At 39.0% G+C, this 22,593-nt stretch overlaps 1 protein-coding gene across 3 annotated transcripts in view; it reads left to right on the plus strand.

Annotated features, from left to right (window-relative positions):
- The window catches only part of gpr153 (G protein-coupled receptor 153), a 48,884-nt gene that overhangs the window by 20,658 nt on the left and 5,633 nt on the right, over positions 1-22,593 (plus strand). For 2 of the 3 annotated variants that reach the window (XM_088616867.1, XM_088616866.1), the window contains 4 exons: positions 1,447-2,027; positions 8,656-9,085; positions 17,833-18,022; positions 19,043-19,227. In XM_088616867.1, the coding sequence (XP_088472993.1) occupies positions 1,669-2,027; positions 8,656-9,085; positions 17,833-18,022; positions 19,043-19,227 (1,164 nt within the window). In that variant the 5' untranslated portion in view covers positions 1,447-1,668. The remainder of the gene's footprint in view (positions 1-1,446; positions 2,028-8,655; positions 9,086-17,832; positions 18,023-19,042; positions 19,228-22,593) is intronic. The other variant, XM_088616868.1, reaches the window with a different exon arrangement.

Genomic DNA, 22,593 nt, shown 5'->3' on the forward strand with positions numbered 1-22,593 from the left:
TTGGGTTCCTTAGGTTACAGCAAGATGTGTTTTTCCCAGTTATACTGAAGGGCTGCTTTCAAATGCATTTTGAGATTTTTAAGCGCGAGAGTCTAATTACTACTTATTTTCACCCAAGTGGAATCAGAAAAGCATCCAGGTCCTGTTTTTTATCTTTCTTTTTTTACGTCCTATTTCCACAATGTGAAACCAACATTTTCTGAATGGATTTTTGTTGCTTTTACCCCCGAAGCTAACCTCACACAATCTCCCTTCCGCGCAGCCTAGCCAACACAGCAAAAACAAACGGCTGCATATTTGATTCATAAACCCACAGAGCCATAATCTTTTCCTACATCTTTATTTCCCAGTGTTGAAAACATTTTGTGTATTTGTCTTACAGGGTAAATAATGCCATGGTAATTGCCATCAACATCAATTATCTGAAATATAACTACAGTAATTATATTATACATTTTTATGTAAAATGTATTTTATGTACTTATTTTTTAATTTTATAGTGCTTATATTCTATTACACGTCTGAAAGATGCATGTGTGAGACTTGCTTTGGTATATTGCTATAGCCAACAGTTACTAACAAAAACAATAAATATATACTGTATATAAATTGTGTTTTGGAGATAAGTCCTTCAGGTGTTTAGAATTGAATGTAGCCACAGTGTTGTTATTCCAACATTGCTGAACATTTTTCTGTCCAAAACATCCTGAAGCAAATTCTTTTTTAATTTGTGTACAATAAAACATTTTATTGCAATCATGCATCTGTGCACTGAGGTCCAACCTCTATATTTTAAAATATATATATATATTCAAAGCACACAGAAGATAAGTGCTAAGCGATGTGGAGAACAGTGGCACGAGATGATCTGTTGCAAGTGATTTCTGAAAAGCCTTCATAAATCTTTGAACACCAAACATGAAGTTGCTTTAACCCCTCATACAGCATCAGAATTTTTAAATTGTTGCTGTTTAAGAGATACGATTAATTTTTAGAATGTAGTCCGGTGCTGATAGTGCAGAAGTTTTGCATTTTGCACCTTTTGCGGTTCACAAATAATAAAGAATGATCTCAATTTTAATTACATGGAGCCTGCCAAATTTCTTTTCAGACTCCGAAAGAAAATATAGACTTCAAGTATATCATTGGCTCCTGTTTGACTCATAATGTGTACCTTTATATAAAAAATATACAGATGAACATTCTCCAAATATGAGATAGGAAAAAACAAAATATACAAATAAGTTTTTGCAATTATTTGTATACCTGTCATTGTCTCATAGAATGAACTCGCTTCCAGATAAGGGTGGGAGCACCAGTTCCATCTACTGTAGCGTTGTGATTGGGTGAAGAGCTCATTGATTTTCATACCCAGAATTCATTTCCTGTTTATCAAACATGGTCAAACTCCTAAAAAGCTGCTTTCCTCTCTGTCTCGATTCATAGGGATCTTGGCACGCCGGCTTGGCTTGGAGACGTGTACTCGCTCTGTCCTCCTTCTGCCCAGCGAGGCTGTCAGTCCGCCATGCCCTCAGCCCCCTGCGTCTGCCTCCTGGACAAGGAACATCTGCTTCAGTAGGATGCTGGCTCTCGCCTGGTGCCACTCGCCCGCTGCTCCGCCTGCACCTCTCGCCATCCTCCCATCTGCCAGCGCCTCCACGCTCCACCATGAAGGATGAGGTCATCAACAACAACGCGTTGGCCTGGCTGGTCTGCTCGGGGGTGTCCATCCTGGCCAACACCTGGGGCATACTGAGTGTGAGCGCCAAGCAGAAGAAATGGAAGCCCCTGGAGTTCCTCATCTGCACGCTGGCTGGCACTCACATCCTTAACATGGGCATCCCCATCACCATGTACTCTGTCATCCAGCTGCGCCGCCAGCACTCCAATTATGAGTGGAATGAGGGGCTGTGCAAAGTCTTTGTGTCCACCTTTTACACCCTCACGCTGGTCACCTGCTTCTCTGTCACCTCCCTCTCCTACCACCGCATGTGGATGGTCCGCTGGCCGGTCAACTACAGGTATGGGTAAGAGCGTGTGCCACTATTACTTCTTCTGTGTTGGTGCCTTGTGACTCTCCTTTCCTTTCCCGTCTGCCCTGTGTGCTCCTTCTTTCCTGAATGAATATTCCCAGCTGGCAGGTGGCAGAAAGTTCTCTTTGGAGATAACTTGGGTTATCTCTTTTGATAACTTGGGTATAAAGCCATTAGCTTTATACCCAACATCACTTGTTGAAATCGTGATGTGGCAGTGACCTCGATTTCTCGAGTGGCAGTGGACAGCTGGTAGAGTGCCACTTGGGTGTGGTGGCCATTAGCCAACAAGGGTCATCTTGGCTTTGGCAAAGCAACTGTGACTTGCTAGATACCTGCAAGCTTGCAGTGATGTCAGAGAGAGATTTCCCACTCCTCCAGTCAGAATTATCTCTCCTTTAAAGCCCAGTGGAGACTACAGCATGTTAAAGGATGGAGGGTTCTGATAAGTGGGCATGTCATAAGAGCAATCCTGCTGGGCCTAATTCTCTTCAAGTTGGTTTTGGTGTATTCGCCAGAAAGGAATTTCCTGATTGGGTGACTATTTAATACAAAATTCCTTATTGGGTGGGTATTTATTACAAAAATTACGATTATTACGATTCATATTTGTGTGGAAATATATTCCCTATATAACATAATTTGATCAGGCTAATTTGATCTGCTCTCTAAGATAAAACCTGTTTTAGATAAATGTAATTTTAGGTGGTAAATGTTATTCTGTACTGATACTAGAGAATATGAAAGCATTCTCACAGGCCAGTATGCTGCATTATTTTGTTGCTATTAGCTGCTACTGGTTTAGCTACTGTAGCTGGTTTACATCATGCCATTTTTAAAATTTCCATTATTAAATAAATGATCCGGTCAGAAGGACATCACAAACAGACTCTCACTCTCTCCCAGCTCCTTTCCACATGCTAGTTTCCCCAGTGTCTTCTCTAACTCCCCCCTCTGTCTCCTGAGCCCTACAATCCAGAGTACTGCAAGAAGCTTGGACTGGCAACAAGCTTTGCCATTAACAGATTCTCTGAGACAGGATTTCTTTATTAATTGGCAAGGCAATTAATTGCTTCTTTCTGACACAGCAATAAAGACAATCAAGACAATAAAGACAATGTGTTGGAACTGCTTCTGTCCAAAGCCATAAAGCTGCTACAAGATTAGGAGATATACAAAGCTACCATTAAATGCTGATGTAAATTGTTACATTTTCTACTAGATAAGATATTACACAGCCTGGCCAAATTTGTTTACCCCCATTAGAATTTAAAATTTACTTTAATTAGGTTAAGTCTATGTTTGCAAGGCAGATCAAACAGTTTTGTCCACTGAGCTTTTACTAAACAGTGGTTTTAATTCAGAGGTGATATATTTTTTTAAGTGGCTTCTGCATTTCTTCATTCTAGTATAATACAATACAGTGTGGTGCTTTCATGATACACTATCTCCTGTTAAACCTACAATTTTGTTTTTCAAACAGGAAAATGTAAGTATTCTGTCTCATAGTGTCTGGTTTAATGGATCTTGTTGACAAACCATTTAAGAGGTGACCAGTCTTGATAGGGGTTAATCATGTTTGGGGCATTTGGTTGTCTTTTAATGAGCAAATTCTTAGGACCTAGTTAAATCCCTAGTCTGGCGAATGGACTCATGTAGTTGTAGCCAATGTAGTTATTTTTTTCTTCGGAATGATATGCAAAAACTGCTTTAACCGCTGTAAGACTGGGTCTGCCACTCCTGATAGCATTGTGCTGTGTGTTTAGTTCTGCTCCCTTGGTTTGGGTAGTTTCTTTGGAGTCAGCTGTGAAAACAGACGCTGCTTTGGCAGAGCACGCAAAGCTATTACTGCAGCAGTGGAACACCGTGAAGGAAGCCCAAACGAAAATGAATGACTCCCAGTAGAAAAACCTCCTTATCATTTGTCTTCGCTGTAAAACAGTACATGATTTGACAGGGCTCCCAAAGCTGCATTTAGAAATCCTGCGTGTGCTGAGGTGACAAAACTCCATGCAGCTCTAAAATCCCATTTTACTCCAGCCAGCTAGTCTCCAGCCAGGGTGTAAAGGAACTGTTCCCCTTACTGGTATTATTGTTACTGCATGTATTCTGCACTGCTGTTGATATCACACAGCTAAGAGTATTTTTCTCAACACTATCCTGCAGAATTTGTTATGTTTTTAAAAATATACCAGATATATTTATATTATGTTATTCACAGAAACTATTTGGTAATCTAATTGGGTTAAAATTTGCTAGTGTGGAAATTTAAGTAGTGCGAAGTGGTCAGTGCTCTGGACAGTAGGGTAATAGGTTGAAATCCCCCAGGTGGGACAGTGCTCCTGTACTCTTGAGCAAGGTGCTTCATTCAGATTGGATCACCAAGTGCCCTGCTCTATAAATGGGGCTGTAGATTGACTGTCAATGAGAATTTGTTGTCAATCAAATTACCTTGTTGAAGAAAATAAAGGTTATATCAATGTACAACACTGCTGCAACTTTTCCTGGGTTTTCCCCATCGACATGCTCTGGTAACAAAACTTAACTCAGTTACTATTTACTGTTTACTCCTCTCTTCTTCCCTATAAAGAAGAGTCTGATCTAACCACACCAAGCAGCACAGTGTACTGGGGAGCTGAGGTTATTGACACACAGGCTGATTAGTGTTGTAACACAGTAATAGACATTTTGCTTGCTTTGTTGTTGTTTCATTTTGTTCAAGACTTTGACAATAGCCAATTTTCTGTGATTTGTGCTACGTGTAATTGCCAGTTTTGTCTTTACATAAGTTCTCTATCTGCCACAGTAACCCTAATTTGTTTGATAGAAGGCTAAGGAACTGTCAGACATTCTTCAAGCAAAAAGAGTCTTCCTTTCCACTCACAGGGTAACCCCAGTAACGACTAACTCCTTGTTAGACAGCTTTTTCATTAGAACGCACAGTAGCAGCCATGGCAACATCTGAAATCCACACCTTCTTCAGCAACTGCTACTTGTTTCCTGTGTACAGAAATGTTTGCAATATTGATCACTTGCATTTTAAATCAAATAAAATGAACAGGTAAGCATTAACTAAGTCATAACAAACCATAACTCGTTCTACTGAAATTATCTTCTGGCTTGAATATTCTTTTAATAGCTGCCTGAATAAGTAAATGTGTTTTTTTAATGAGGTACATCAAATAGACAAGAGTTCTCTGTCTGCAGCTCAGTACAGTATATGCAGATTTTCTGCCTGTAAGCAGAAACATCATTAACAATTATTAAAATGTGTTATGAAGCAAACCAGTGTGGACAAAGTGCTGCTGACAAATTTTGTGCTACTTTCTTCAGAGCACTTTACTGCCTTCTATAGATCCCAAAGGAAGACAATTCCATTACTGGAAGAAGAGAGAATCCAGGCATTTCAGGGTATCTCTCACTGGGATTTTTCAATGACAGTGTTTACACAGGGGAATCCATTTAGGCATTACGTTTTCTTTTTTTTTGGGACACATGCATCTGTTTTTGTGCTATTCAGGTAATCAATTTTCATCTGCAGTGACAGCTCAGTGTGCTGCAAATTGCATCCTTTTTAGATATTAAAGAAAATCTAACAGGAATCCCTGAATGTAGCATTATTGTTGTTATTTTGCAGAAAGATGTAATAATTTATTCTGGGTGTCAGTTTAGATGAATAAACACAATAAATCCAGCTTATTGTACTCCTGAACTAATGAAGCTATAATGTGTGCATGCCAATTTACTGACACTTTTACAATTTGCCTTGTTCATCAGCAAAATCAAAGGTATTGTCTCACAGCTGGTACCGTATATGGGGATATGTGAAGGGGAAACAACTATGTTGCTTACTCTACTTTGAAGCCCATTGGTGAAGCATTCAAGCTACAGCATGTGCCAAAAGCCATGAGTCACAAATGTCCTGTCCTGCTCTGGTTCAGACCCAAAGAATTGTTTTCGGACAAAATCTTCCTTCAATAAGCAACAGCTGATATTCAATAAATTCACATGATAGATGATGGACAAAATCAAATAAAAAAACTTGATTTCTGTTTTCTGTCACTGATAATGTAAATTACTAATATTTACAGACCTCTTATTTGCTTAGCAGACCCTTAGCCAAACCTGTGCAGATAAAAACACGTGACAATCTGACATCAAAATTACGTTCAATGCAACTGCAGTTGATTTGATCCAGAGCTTCTCCTACTGTACATCTAATTTAAGCCTCACCGCTCTTACTGTGCCATGAGGCTTCAGATTGAATTCTTCACCTCTCGGATTCTGCACATTCCTAGAGCTCTCTTGAGAACCAAAGTCTACCCAAAAACTGAGGAGATATGGGCGTGCTTCCTGCTTAACAAAGGACAAAGGAGCTGGAGACACAATACAAGAAGATGGTGAGGCGAGATGAAAATCACAGAAGTGGTGAGAGTGATGTAGGTGACAGTAGTTCACTTATCTGCCATTGTTTGACCAAAAATGCAGGCTTTCCAGCAAGGTTATTATTATTTACTGTTCACAGCAAGGATCCCTTTGCTAAATATTTTCAAATTTCAGATTACGTTTCAGGGGGATCAAGCTACTTGTGTTTTTAAGACTTTGGTGTTGTTTCTTGTGCAATAAAGCTCTGCTCCCTGCTCACTTGTTGCTTGGGCATCTACTTCAACAAGATATTGTGACCTGCTTTTAGTTTGGTCTTCAATCCAAAGTGGCATTCACACACATGCAGCTAATGTGTTTTTATGAAATTTAGAAATGTCAACTATTTTTGTTTTTATTCCCCTCAGGTTTGGGATGGCCTATCATTGGGCCAATGTGCAACGTGCTGCAGCAGCCCTCCTGCCAGCTTAGGAGTGCTTTCCTCCAAAACATTAACTGTTAGAGCCACCAACCTTTTCTCATACTGGCAGTCATGCAGCATCATCCAGTTAGGAGTTAGACTTAATTGGAAAGGTGACACGTCTCATTGACAACACTGCAAGCTCATACTGTAGGTACCTAGAAAATCATAACAGCAAGTCTCATGCAACCTTCCAGACTCATGTCCACCAAACCCACCAGTGCTTGGCCAGTCATAGAGCACTACTTGGGGATTTTTATATGTAACTGCAGCTGAGCCTAGATGTAGACCGAACCATTAGGCTCAGCCTCTGCTGAGAATTAGCACCTTCAGTGGTTGAGCCCTTCTGTCATCAGAATGATGAATTTGATGCGTTCGTTCTACTCCAAGAGATCATTACCTGGTGATGTGCCGTTTCTTGTGCTAGCAAATCCTTTTGGGAAGGACCAGGGCTTCACAGCACCAGGTTTTCTAAGTTCCAGTTTTCCACTGCTCAAACCCTACTTTATAACTCCCTGCTTTTATTCTGCACTAGCAGCTGAGCTCTGCCTACAGTGAAAGACAATGGGAATGCCTTCAGCTGGTATACAGTTTTAAATCCTTTTTTCTAGTATAAGTGAACGGGCTGTAGTTGCCAAGCTTTTGCTTTGCCTTTCACTGTCAAGAGAATTAAGTTAAAAGAAAAAATATCAAATCACTCTTTGCATGGCTGACCTTTCATGTGAGAAATGCCAGTCAATCCCCATGGGTTTCATCCTCAGCTTGGCTGCAAGAACACTAGTCTTAAGTAAGAACTCAAATGTTTCCGCTGTGACTATCACTTAACTCAATGTGGTAAAACGATCATTTTTTAAAGTCCTATTGCTTGGTCCTTGGATACTGTGTTCTTCATTATCTTATTGCTTTGGAGCTTCATTAAAAAAGAAAGAAATTACAATAAGGTTTGTTCTCTTTCCAATACACTTATTTTGGCACAGACAACTTTTTAATCATTTAAGTGATTGATAATTAGAAGGATCAATAAAATGGTTAATATAGCAGTTGTATTAAAGTGCAGTACAGCAGTGGATTGGGAGAGATGCTTTGACTTAAAACATGCGTTGACCATCTGAGAGGAGGAAAACAAGACTTCAACCTCCATTTAACCAGACGCAAAATACATCATCACTGGACCACAACTGCACAAACACATTCCTTTGTTTTCGCTCTTACTCTGCTTTCAGAAAATAACTGAATATAAAGAGGGCACCAGGATAGTGCAATTAGGTCTGTATCTCCATTCCCAGTGTGACTGGCCCGTTCATAAGGAATCAAACCTGGGCTGGGCCTCCTTCCAATGTTCCACCATTGTGGGCAAGCTGTAACACACCCTCGGATAGACTGTTAGTCCTTCTAGAGCAACAGTAGTTTTATCCTTGATCTCCAGTTAGCAGTCACTTTATCTTTTTCTCCTTTGAATAAACTCTGTAAAATCTCCACAATATCTGTCACAGGGCCCATCATTTCCCTGTATGATAATATCTAATGCTTTCCTGTCCTTTCTAGAGAAGTGCTTGACCTTATCCACTGTACAATGTAGTTTGCAGACTGTACCTCTTACTTCTCTTTTGCTTTATATGAGGCTAATTGTATTCACAAGGTATCACATCACACGATTGTTTGACTCTATCAGTCAAGAGTAATGTAGCGACTCCTGATGCTCTCGGAAGGATCCGCACTGGAACAGTTTCTTCAAATAACATCCCTCCTTTTCCCTGTGCTGCTGTGTTTGTCACCCAGGTTGAGCAACACCAAGAAGCAAGCGGTGCACACGGTCATGGGAATCTGGATGGTGTCCTTCATTCTGTCCACTCTGCCTGCCGTGGGCTGGCACGATACCACCGAGCGCTTTTACACGCGGGACTGCCGCTTCATTGTCACGGAGATCGGCCTGGGCTTCGGGGTGTGCTTTCTGCTCCTGATCAGCGGCAGCGTAGTGATGGGAGTGGTGTGCATCGGAATCGCCCTCTTCCAGACCTTCTCCATGCAGACGGGACACAACGTTGACAAGAACAAGTTCAATGTGCCCACCATTGTGGTGGAGGATGCCCAGGGGAAGAGAAGGTCTTCCATTGATGGCTCTGAGCCCATCAAGACCTCCCTGCAAATCACCTATTTAATCAGCGGGATAGTTTTTATCTACGATTTCTTAACTGGATTCCCCATTCTGGTGAGTCCTACGCCAGGTATAATTTCATGTTTTTGAAAATATGAGTCATGTATTCAGGTAATGCTCAATACTAGCCTTTCAGTGTTCATTAACCAGCCAGGTAACTTACAGGCACCTGTATGAAGAGTGAATATTCACGCATGTGAATTTGAAGGTAGAATTCTTCTAATCGTACCTGAAATAGGTGTCTAGTGTAACTCTTCATGCTGCTAGAAAATACAGAAATCGTACTGGTGAGTCTGAATTTCATTAAAATCATTACTTTGCGAAAGTGCCAAAGTGTTTTATTTTTTAAAACAAGAGCAGCCAATGTGATATACAGCACAGCGATCTGCGTCTGTGTGTGTTTGTAATGAGGTCTGTGCTGTGAAATTGAACATTTTGAGTGAACTTTTCTAATTAACTTGTGTAAATTGTTTTTGTTGAAGTATCTTAGGAGGAAAGAAAAAAGCTGGCTTTCGTTCTCTCACATTAGTTTTTTCTAATATTCTTGAGGTTAGTCCAATAACTGAAGCATTCCAAAAATGTTTTAGAGCCACCTTTGCCAGTACATTTAATTAGGTTCACAGAAAGTCAGTAGAACAACTTTAAGATGGGTCAGCCCTTTATGAAAAAAACCCTCTAATAATCAATAGCCCAGTTTCAGTCATTTGAACAGATTCCAGCCCTCACAATTATTATTGGGCCTTTGACTGCTACTGCTGAAATGTTGGTCCAGTAATGTATTATGACAGCATAGTCTTGTCTTAAATGCTTTAAAAAATATTAACTCAGGTGCCCCATCAATTTTTAAAAAGATCTACTAACTTGATATGATTAATGGACAGTTCAGGTCCTGGAGAGCCAGTGTTTTCATTCCAACTCATCTTTTAGTAACCTAAATCAGCTCATTATTTGCTTAATGGGACCAATTCAACAGCTTCTCTCAGCTCTTCAGCAGCTGGTACTTTGAGGAGACCTGAAAAACCTGCAGATAGACCAGCCCCTCTGGGATAAGGATTGGATGCCTCTGATTTACTGTGTTATTTCATTTCTTAGGTAGAAGCCGCAACAGAGCATACGTGATTAAAATAAAATTCAAAAGCATGAGCGCTATGGCGATGAGAAGTACCAAGTAAAACAAAGCTATGTATTGCAGTCATGAACGTTCATTCAGGGCAGCTGTACTTAAGGAAACCTGACATTGCCCAGCCATTGTAATCCAATGGGAGACCTCAAGGATTGGGTAATAGTATAGTATATATAGTATATATAGTATCATTGTTTTTTTAGACTAAATACAATACAGCAACACTGTGCCACCCACTGAGATATATGTACAGTTAAAAAAAACTGGAATCACTAGGTCAGAACAGTGGAGTTTGTGGCTGTATTTAAATTTCTTGTCAGTAATTATTCTTGTAATAGTTACTAGTAGACAAACTGCAGTTGACTTCCTAGTGCAGTACAGTTAGACCTCTAGAGATGCTGCTAATATTTAGTATGCACCAGACAGAATGTAGCCGATACTGAAATTTCCATCTTCCCTTTCAATTAAATCACTAAAGCCAAAGACAATACTCAGTGAATTGTCATGGAATTCATAGTGATATTGCCACAAATAATTTGGCAAATCTAACTGAGAAAAGTTACTGTCAACGTATTGATAGCAATAGTTAAACATTTCTGCAATTATAACCTGAGGCACAGCTGGTCTGTGGTGAAATTCCACATGAGGGAAAAGAGCTGGTGTGATAGGCTCTGTGTGGGACTGGCCACGCCTCTGAGCTAATTAAGAGGCTTATAAGAAGAGCTAGGAGGCAAAGGGATTTAGTAGCAGTGTTCTTTCTCAAGAGTGTAGTTTAGATGGGAGTACATGGTCTTAGTCAATGTGACAAGTTAGAGAGACGACAATAATAATAACAAGAACAAACCAACTTCTGCTGTGTCAAGGGTACAAGTGTTGAACACAGAGTGCTGTCCCTGGCTGAACACAATCACCTGGGACAGCTGGCGATGAGGAGACCTGTTAGTGAAGATTTGCTGAAAGAGAAGGGGGTGGGGAAACTGAGTTGAAATCATGGTTTTAGTGAGGATTGTGATTAGGCACACAGTCTAACTGAATACTGTAGTGGCTGGTTGTGTTAAAGTGAAGATTTAAGATCTGAGAGACATGGAGTTAAGCAGGTTGAATGTTCTGATGTGTTTGATGATTAATGAAGACAAAGAGTGAAGCTGAGGAGAAAATCTAGTAAATGTGATGCAGTGCTTACTGACTTATGAAGATGAAGTTAGTCAGATGATCCAGTAGTGACATATGTAAATAGAGGGAACGGAACAAGACTGCAGACTTCCCTGAGAGGGGAGCCCTGTGAAAGAACTAGCTTCCTGCACGTGGTCTGAAATGAGTGAGAACTTAAAACGAGAAAATGGGGTGACTTGCTAGCAGTTAGTGGTGTGTAGGCTGACAGTTGTCTCAGGCAATTATTGTCATAAGCCCTCTGTACATCTTCAATATACAGTACTGGTTGAATAAGCCAGCTCTATTTATAAGCAAACTATAGAGAATCCATCAGGAATTGCAGCTGTTCCATCTCAATTATTGAGAACTGACGAGTTCCACCTTTCTGCTCCATGTCTTGTTTCCAGTGCTCAGACAGAGCCGAATCTTTATTTTAATGGCTGCGGCCCTGACCTCTTTCTGCTCTTCCTATCCCTGTCCACCACTGCCTCGTATCTCCAGACCCCATTCAACATCAAATGCGTTGCTTTACGTTTTTCGTGTTCTAAGGTTATTCTTGATTAGTTCTCAACTCCCTGATTCTGATGCTGAGTTTGAGAGGGGGAAGCTATCAGACAGCAGTATAAAGCCACTTCAGATTTTAATGTTCCTTCCTTAATCTTTTTTGCCGGCCATTGTTGCAGGGGTAGATGGATTGAAAGGTTCTGTGACATCGGCCACCCAACTCAATTATCTTATTGGTTTTCTTATGTCAGCAATAGCAGAGAACTCTGAAACTGCAGTGGAGGTCAGGTATTTCTCTGGAGGCTTGGTTTGATGAAGAGTGCTGCAAAAGAGAAGCACTATCATGCTTGATTACAATACAAGTGTCCTCCAGAGGAGAGATCTTTGACGAAGCATCTTTTTATTTGCTGTTGTTTTAAACAGACTTTTTCAATTAACTCAGTTTCAGGCTGCAAACTAGGTCAGCTGAAGAGTGCACTATTAATTCAGTGTGGAATGCAACAGCTGCTATCTTTGTCCCGCACTATTGATTCCATGGGACACATTTGGGTTTACAGAAAAAACGTGGTTTTCAGACACAGGCAAATGAATTGGGTTACTAACATCAAACAGATCACGTGGATGTTAATTCAAATGTGTGATTATCAACATTTCTACTGTGTTGCTTTTCTCTTCTGAAAATCTGCTCTCTGTAGTTAAACTGCAATGTGCACAGAGGTTTATAACAGCACTGTCATTGGATAATTCATGTGATTTGTTGAGTGTAGACTGAGTTTTTCCTAATGCCAGGAGTTTGTGCTTAACAGCTTGCAGATTGCCTAATGTTTTGGTGTACTTGTATGTCAGGAAACAACTGTCCATCCATCCAGCTACAATAGATCTCCTGTGTGTCATTTCAAGAATGTATGAGGTCTTGGATCAATAAGCTTCAAATAAGCATGAGGTGCCAAATGCATTTTTCCTGTTTGTATTCCTTCTTATGTTTTTTTTTACTCTTTCTCCAATGACAATTTCTTGCATGTGCTAGTGGACAGATCACCAGACTGGATCATACTGTAGTGCTCTGGTTTGCAATGCAGGTTGTACTAGTTATTTTATTTTGGATTGGAAGGCAGTTCTGGTAAAATTACTTTTTGTCCAGGTGCAAAAAGAGGCTTAGAGAACTATTAAGACTGTTCTGCTCAAGTGACTCTATCATCCCAGTGAAGAAATTTTGATCTAATGAGTGTGCAATCTTTTGTCTTACTGGCAGTGATCATAGCTTGTCTCAATATAATTATTATGGAACCATTGAGAAGCACAACATGTGCCAATGATGCTGTTAAGTAATCGGTGACAGCTTAGAACTTGCTGGTGGAATTTATTGCGCACTCTGCAGGTTGTATATTATTACACTATAGCATATACTGTACATATATGCTATATACTGCTACATATAGTACCTGAGATCTTGAGGAAGCAATGGTCCTAGATTGACCAGAGCACATCCAAAGAAAAAGTTCTTGCATTACTAATTAACTATGACATTAATTATACAGACTGAGTTTACATACCAGAGTTTGTATTCTGTTTGCTCTAGGAGACAGCATTTCGGATTCTATAATGGCACCTGCTCTAGTACACAGTGTGGATTGTCAGAAACTGTGCTGTCTAATGTCTTTTAAAAGTCCGCTCTGTCTGGGTAGTTACGTTTCTCAGTCTGAAGCTGTTTGTCCTGTAGTATCTGTTAGCCATTGCAAACTTTCATCAGGACAGCTATTCAGAAATGCTTGTATTATTGCACACATTTATGTCTTAACATCACCCTTACTTATTGATATCCTATGTTCTCCATAACAAGTGATCAATCTTCAGACCTGGCGTAACAGACATTTCCACTTGTCCCACATTCTTCCTGAATGAATTAATGCCTGGCAAAGCTCAGGTTTGTTTTCCAAAGCTGAACGTTGAGAACAGTGTGCACTGTCCCCAGATGTATCATTCCCTCCTGTCATCATGCACAATGGGAGGTGTTGCACTAGTGCTGTGATTCATTAACGTTCCCAGCATGCTCCTCTCCTCGTTGTTATAAAATACCAGGGATGTAATTGGCATTCAAACATTACAGAGTTCCATAGAGCAATGTTGGAAGATCAGATGTATACATCTTATGAAAACAGGAAGACCTTTTTATTAGTCATGCTTCCTAACAAAGTGCAATATCTTTGGTGTATGAGCTTGGTGTGAAAATAGACATGTGCACATACATGCTCCCTTCTGTCACCTCCTATGGGTTAATAGGTGATGTTCCTCTTTCTTCTCATCTAGTTTCTATAGTAACACCCTGAAGACTGGTGTTTTAGCTTTTAGGATGTAAAAAGCTAATGAAGCATGCAAGCCTTGCATTGCATGTTGATCAGTTAACATAATCCTTCCTTTACAAGTGCTATAGCTTATAGCCTGCAGACACCAGCCTTCCAAAAGACTATGGTGACAAAGCTCATCTCCACCCACTATGCATACACAAGACCTTCAATAGTGCCCCTGTGCTGGTAAATTAACTTCAGAGCACATAGATATGTCTTGGCCTCAGTGGTGGCCTGAAATATTGTAACTGTGCATCCCTCAATCTGGTTACTTGAATTGCTTCACTCAAGGAATGCAATATAGGCAATTATGCTTCCTTCATTATTAGACTGCCACCTGACCCTTTCACCATCATTACTTTGTCACATCCAGCTAAAGAGAGTGGATCCATGCCAAATGCTGCAAGGGGCAGGCCTGTGGTACATGTACGCAAGCATGTTGTTCCAGCTGTATCGGATCAATAGAGAAGACTTTAAACTGTGGCAGTACCTATCGACTGATGCCAGGGGCAATGTTCGATTTAATAAATACACAATTAAAAACATAATGGCTCAGAGAGCAATGCCTGACCCTAGCTAAGTCTGATGAGCTTCCATAAAGCTCATTAGAAGGAACTGCCTTAAACGATCACAGTTTTGTTTTTGTTTTTTTGGGGGGGGGGGGTGTTTTAAAGTGCTTGGTGTTGACAGGCTCTGTTTTGTGAATGAGGCATCCATAAGAAACAAAAGTTACATTTGGTTGGGTTTGGATTTAGAGTTTCCAACCAAAACATCATTAAAAGGGCTCCAATTTTCTTTACTATTTGGATTTATGTGAACGAAATTATGAATTATGTTTTGCATGAAGGCAAAAAAAAATAATGTAAAGGCAGTTCAAAGTTCAGAATTTCAGAATTATGTTTTTATTAGCAGGAGGAACTTGCTAATAATTAATCAATTTAAAAGAACTATTGATTTGCATGGGTTCTATTATTTTAAGAAACTTAAGGTTTTGTCCTGAATGTCCCTTGAGGGAGATAATTTATTGGAATTGTTTGGAGTAAAGTTTTATTATTAGCCAAGAACCATAATCTCTTTCTTGATAATATTCTGACAACACGGAAGGTCTTCTGTAAAAAAGCAGTGAGAGGTTATCCACATCAGTTGTAGCATTGAAAGCTATTCCCATTGGCCGGCAGACTGATAATGTAAGCAAAATATCAATGCCTGCTACTGATTTGTGAATTTTCACTCCAGTGAGATAATACTGGACTGAATTTTATACCTTCAGGGCATAGGATGACAAGTTTGCACAACCATGTCATGAAAACCATGCATTTACGCCAGTGGATCCACAGGGAAAGTGGTCCTATAGACAAGGATGATACACACTAGAGAGTGCTATGAAATGGCCGTGATTTTGTCTACTATATTTCATTGCTCTGCAGAACTGGTTTCACGATACAGCTGTTTGAATAGGCTGACTAACTTTATATGCATGGTGAACAATAAAATATTGAAGAGTCCCAGTCTACATTTTGCTGTTGTTTGAGGAGAGCTTCAAGACCTTTTATGAAATATTTCTACATTACTACCTAGGACTCAAAGACAAAATCAGTTCATTGTTCTACACCAACTATTTGGTCTGGAAATCTAATGCAGTTATACAGGATTATTAGTAGTACAATTATTTTTAGCCAAAGCCTAAACATCCTGTGATAAGAGTCTTTACAAACCTCATGCAAATATAAGGATACAGACAACGTGCTTGTGTGAAAGGCCATAGTCAATCTTCCTACAAAGGGAGTTTCAAGGCAGAGGTGTGTGCGTCTTGCTGGGATTTTTAAAAAGGTGGTGTTGGTCAGTATGTAACTTCCTCTGACTGCTAATGAGCCTCCTGGTTAGACCTTGTCCTCTTTTATCTTTTGCTAGTCATTAACAGCCTGTTACAGAGGGATTTAATGATGCCAGCAGTCATTTGGTATTCCACATCCTCATAACAATGGGATCGTATAATTTTGTTCTATTCCTGCCTAGAGGCAGGGTGAAATTAACCGGAATGTCTGAATTAAAGCTTTTGATTTCAAAATAAACTGCATGTTTTCCACAATGACCATTAATTGTACGATTAGTAGACCATTCTGTGTTAAATAGAATCCATGCATGTATTCAAAATCATATTTAGATTCACTTTTGACTCCTCTGAATTAGCCCATGGCAACCTTAGTAGAGATCTACCTCTTAGCTGGTATTATAGACTAAATTTACTGACACTTTCACATTTTAAGTATGATGCTGCTATGCCTGTGACTGTAGCCCACGTGATTCACTTCTTCATCTGAGCTCTCAAGCATAATGAGCTGTTTAAATGCATGAAAAATTAAATCAAATTCATTGTTTAACATTGTAAGTGTCTTTCCACAAGAGTTATGGGATAACCAATGCTTACTCAGTACAAAATGTAAAAGAACAAATTTGTTGATTTTTTTTTATAATTATAAATCCATTTTGACAGAGCATTCCTTGCCAGGACAGATTCATAATTTATGTCAAGACTGAAGAGTTTATGATGTGCGTCCAAATGCTGTACCACAACCAACTCAACCATAAATTTGAGGAATGAAAGCAACTACAGAGGCATGCATAACAATTTCTTCCAGGGTTCCTGACTTTCCATATTTCTTAAAACTGCAACAGATTTTTATATACATGTAAAAGTCTTAAATGTGCAAGTAATGGTCTTCAATGGGAAAGGCCAGAGGAGATTTTGTCTGTCTGTCTGTCATCAGCTTGTTCCTGTTTGAAAAGGAACAAATAATCCAAATGATACAAGTTACTGTTCCTTTCTGGTACCCAGTAAATATTCTTATGGGAAATGCACTCAAAAGCTCCTAAGTGTTTCTTTATTTTAAAGAGAATGGATAAGTCATTTGAAATATCTTTTTAACAAAAATTTGAAAACCTTAAAGTGCTAAACTGGAGATCTTCCCAGAACTACAGAGAAAACAAATGTCATTCCCTGAAAACGTTTTTTCCTCTAATTAGGTTTAATTCAGCACTCATTTCCGCACTGATTGCCAAGGTTCTGACCATAATCCACAAAATGTATTCTGAGTTGCGAGATCCAGGGCAGCTAAACTGAACGGCACTGGATTTTACTTTATTAAAAAATAAGTGTTTCACATGCAACACTGAATCTTTCCATTCATTTTCTTCTTATGATGTTGTCTTATTCCCCAGACAATAACAGAATTTCATATAGTGCTTTAATAATTCCATCTTCTATATGCAGGACATGCAGGGAGACTAATCAATACAGTTTTTGACTGCAGTTAATCCTCACAATTAAAACAATCATTAAGAACAGAAGGAGAACGGTCTTCAAACATGAAGAGGCAATGGCTGTGAGCATGTACAGTACATACTCACAAATGCACATCAGACTATGTAAAGAATTATTTTGAGGATTAACATAACTCTGTAACATGTCTACTTGTATGGACTGGTATATAATGACCTGTAAATGGTGCATGATCCTATTTCCAGTTTTGTCTCGGATTCAAATTAAGGCAAAATCGAAATATTTCTTCTCCTACAAAAAAGCAATGAACTAAGAACATACATGGAAATGCTGGAGCACTTTTGTCCTGTTCTTCTCCATCAGTGTGGCAAAACACTCTTCATCCTTTGTTTTCCAGGTGGTGAGTTTTGCTAGCCTGAAGTACGACCGCTCATACAACTGGATGGTGCTGTGTGTGCTCTGGTGTTCCATCGCCCAGTCCATTCTACTTCCCATGTTCCTCTGGGCCTGTGACCGCTACAGAGCCGATATCAAGATGGTGTGGGAAAAGTGTGTAGCCATCATGTCCAACGATGACGTTGATGAAGGTAAACAGACACTCAGTTGAGGGGGGTACTTCTGAGCTGACTCCATAGATTTGTATAGGTAATCCATACTATACCAAGCACATACTATACGGAGCTCAGCCTGGTTAACACACACACCATTTGGGGAAAATGCTCATCTTTAGTATATCTGCTGTCTAACTATTGATATCCAAGCTTGTGCTAACCACGTAGTCTGAGAATTTAAATAGTACACACGAAAATAGAATTTAGTTATCGATGCAAAATGCTATTTCACTATTACTTAGGATTTGTCCATGTTCCATACGGAGAAAAAACAATATTTAAACTTAGAGCAACCAAACATTAACTGAAAGCCCGTGATATCATTTTTTTTTTTCAAACTTAACAGTTCTCATTTTTTTCAAAGGGGTTGTCATGTACTGTAGAAAAGAGCTCAGTTATATAAGGGTTGATTACTGTTTACTAAGCCAATTTTTTTACTTGCATGCAAAGCTTAATGCCTGTGCAATAGCCTATCTCATCCTTCCATCCCACAACTGGGCCTACATTTGCCTCTGGCTCAACTTTAACATAATTAATTTTTTTTGTAAATTTTATCATTCTTGAATTCCACTGTTTTATTTATACAACTTTCATGTAAAATGATGGCTCTGGAATATTGTTTGTTGAGTGTTGTATGTGGTGTTAGTGCAGTTGTATATTTCAGGTCCTTAACTTTTAACCTTGGTTTGCTAACAGTACGGCAGCAGGAGCCCAGCACAGTTTATCTTCAACGAGTCCTCTTAAGTCAGGATTTTCAGTCAGGGTCAAGATATATTCCTAGAAATTCACGTAATGTTAGGTTCTGTGTGGCATAAAAAGTTTGTGTTGTGGAATTGCTTTGATGTTAAATTCTCCCTCAATTGTTAAACAGTTCAAAATAGCAAAAGAACAGGGAAAAGAAAACATGATTTGTTTCTTTTATCTATATGTCTGTCTGTCTGTTTGTGTATCTGAGCACTTTTTAAATTCTGATATATATGCTTTCTGCATTTGCAGAAAACAGCAAGGATGGTGGCATTCATCCGGACTTAATATATGACAGACCATATGACTATAGCTCTGCTGCTGATATCATGACGGTAGACCGTATTGCCAAGTATGAATTCTCAACTTTAGAAAGGGGGGTCCCCCAGGCATATCCATTGAGAGAACTACAGGAAGATAAAATGCAGTATTTGCAGGTATATTTCCATTGATCTTTTTTTTGCCATAAATTTAAACTTATTTTTGAATGAACTCCTTTATTAACAGCATAAAAGTGCATGTACTGTACAAAATAGCCCTCCTCTAAAATAATAAGAAAATATGTTTCTTTCTGCTGGTGTCGTTTTACATTCAGAGTAATATAATGAAATATTATGAAAGCCACCTATATGTGATGTGTAAACGAGGAATTGTATAAGAAGTATGAGAGTAGCATTTTCTGGCTTGCTAATACTCTGCAAATATGGCCAACTATACACTTTTGCTTCCACCCAAAGTATATGATTATGGAGGTCTTGCAGTGAACTAACAAGCTGGGATGTCAGGTTTTGTCATGCATGGTGCTTAGAGACGATGGGGCATGCTGAAGTCAACTGGCCATTTTTGTGTTGTTGGTTCAAAGACAAATGTGCAAGGACTCAAAAGTAGGATGGTACCATGAGATAAAATTGATTATGAATATTCTATGATCTTCCAGTGCTTTAACCTCTCAAGAACAGCCTTTAATAATCTGATCTTCGACTGCTCCAAAAGGAATGAAACAAGTATCCATAAATAAAACTATACATTTGTGCCAACATAAATAAATGAGCTAATACCTACATTCCATTCCATTCCATTAAGCTGGTCTGCGGTAGAATTTAAAGCTACTCTCATCCCACGAATCTGACACTAAAGTGTACCAAATACAATCTTTGAAGGTTGCTGTCCTGCAGGTTTTATAGGTCCCTAAAATAAATAAAAGATGTTTAAAAGACTGGTCATCATCACATCTATGACCTCACAGAGAACGCGTCCACAAAGTATCCTTCGTGACAGTTGTGCAACGAGAGCTTTTTTTTACTATTCAATCTCGTCATAGCAGCACATTAAATTTCTACCTTCACTCATTTGTAATTCCCAAATTCATTTTTTTTTAATGTGGTAAAACAAACAAGGAGCATCTAATCCCAAAGCAGTGATACCTGAAGTGCTATTGAGTATATTAAGAAGTGATTAAAAGTGATCCTAAAACATTTCTGGCCTATTGACAACTATGACAATCACTGTATAGGCATAAGAAAATGTTAAATTAGGTAAATGTAAGATCTTTCAGAGTGCATAACTGAAACCATTGCAATCATGAAGCTCTAGAATGGGACTGCCCTGACACAGAGTTGCCTGTGTCACCCACCTTACTTGCCAGTCATTCACCACAGTGCTCTGTTTTCAGTGTTTTTTCTGAAAGGAAGGCCAAGGACAGTTAACAACAGCCAAGAGAGACAGTAAAACACAACCGATTGAACAAATTAAGCTGGAAAGAGCCCCGGATAGTACATTTCTGAGGTTTTGCAATAAAGACCTATGAAGAAAAAAATGCAAAATGATAAATCATTTGCAGGCACCAATATGCCTCCAAGCGTTCTGTCTGAGTGTTACCATGTGGTACTTGCAACTACCAGGCTGATTCAGAGGTACAAGGTCCTGCTGTTCCACTTCGCCCGCCACAAAATGGCCAAATGACTCCAGTTCTGATGTTCCTTCACTTCCTTTTTCTGCAAAACACATAATTTATATTAAGATGGCAGCTTTACTTTAGAGGTAAATTACTAGTTGAACCATTACATTACATTGAGAACACAGAGATAGGTACAGTAGCTATCATTTCATGGCATCCATTCATTCGTATGTTTTGAAAATTTCATGAATACTGTTGCATTCACAAAATGCAGATTGCTTCTGTGGTGGGGGGCCTTCGGGACTAAAAATAGGAGTAGTTGTGGTAAGTCTCTGGTGTTGGCTTTAATCCTGTGTTTTTTATATGCACCTCATTTGTAATGGATTATGTGCTTTCAAACACCTGAGGCACTGGCCATTTATGAAGAACATTCCATGAGTGTGCACAACATTACAAATTCATTAAGAGTGACTTTTCCTTTCGGCATGCTTTTCTTGTATTAATTCCAGTATGAGAGGTGTCTAGGAAATATGAAGAATCACCCTATATATCGGAGAAAAGATACAGCCACATGTGCCTTTCCGTCAACCGCAGGGACTTTCCAGTATAGTCATTGACTTGTTTGCTTTCTTATGTCAGAGACCAAACGTCTGATAAAGCTCGTACAGCTACAGTTTGTAACAGCCTGTTAGAGAACATTCTCCCCTCCAACAGAGACACACTAAATCCAAGTAAGATTTCCAACTATGATTTTAAATCCAAGCGATACAACGAAATGGAAAAGATAGGTATTCCATCATATAGTCTGCCTATAATTATATACATTCTGATTCTTCATTATTTATCATAAATACTGGAATTTCAGTGTCACAAGCATGCATGTTCTATAGTACTACTACTGCTAACGGCTTGACTGCTTTTATACTGCTTCTTATGACAGCAATATTAATTATATATCCTAAGGTTAATAATATAAATGTAATGATTAATAATACCCACTGTTACTTGCCTGGTTTAACACGTTCACATTTTGAATGCTGGTATTAGTTGTATTTTGAAGATGCAGAATTCTTATTAGATATTCTGCATCATGGTAGAAAATTTCGGAGATGGAAATTTTCTATGGCTTTCCTATGGATTCAATGGACTTTCCTTCCACTTTACTTCATCATCCTCATATTATGTCAATGCAGATGCTTTGCTGCCTTCTGCTGGTATCATTTTACATTAACAGCTACTGTATCTTCTCCTGTCTTTCTTTCACACCGGCCCTTGTTCACTTATTTTAAAAGAACCACTATAAGAGGAAATACCAGAGCCAGGACTGTGGCACTCTTTTCTTGCATATGTTAGGGACATTTTCTTGCTAAAAAACCTATATTATGTTAATGTTTTATAAATTAATGATTAAGATTTTATGAGTATAGCAGTTTTATTTGCATTCCTGGGGGTCTAGAATTCTAATAATTCCAGCCTTAGTAATGCAATTTAACTTCAGGAAGTTTTTCCTTTCTTTTTCTTGAGCTTTAGTGTGAAAGGACTTTTTTAAATAATGCAGCAGCTCTAGCGATTCTTCAAAGACATACTTGAAAATGTTATGCTTTAAATAATAGATGGGTTGAGGAAGAATATTACAACTATGATGGAGAGGGAGCTTAAGTAAAGATTGAAGGCATATTATAGAAGTTTATAACCAATGCATAACACAGGGTATTAACATAGCACAATATTTAAAAGAAAGCACTGTTTTGTATACGTCTAGTACAGTTAACATTACTATGGTGCTAATCTTGTGTGAAGATCCACCTGAGAACAGTAATGACAGTGTTCCAGAGGCTTAGTTAGAAATCCAATGTCCAATAGATCATATAGCCTGGCTATATAGCCATATAGCAGATTTCTGCTG

Source organism: Lepisosteus platostomus, chromosome 23 (genome assembly GCF_059453375.1).
Source record: "Lepisosteus platostomus isolate fLepPlt1 chromosome 23, fLepPlt1.hap1, whole genome shotgun sequence".
Lineage (NCBI taxonomy): Eukaryota > Metazoa > Chordata > Actinopteri > Semionotiformes > Lepisosteidae > Lepisosteus > Lepisosteus platostomus.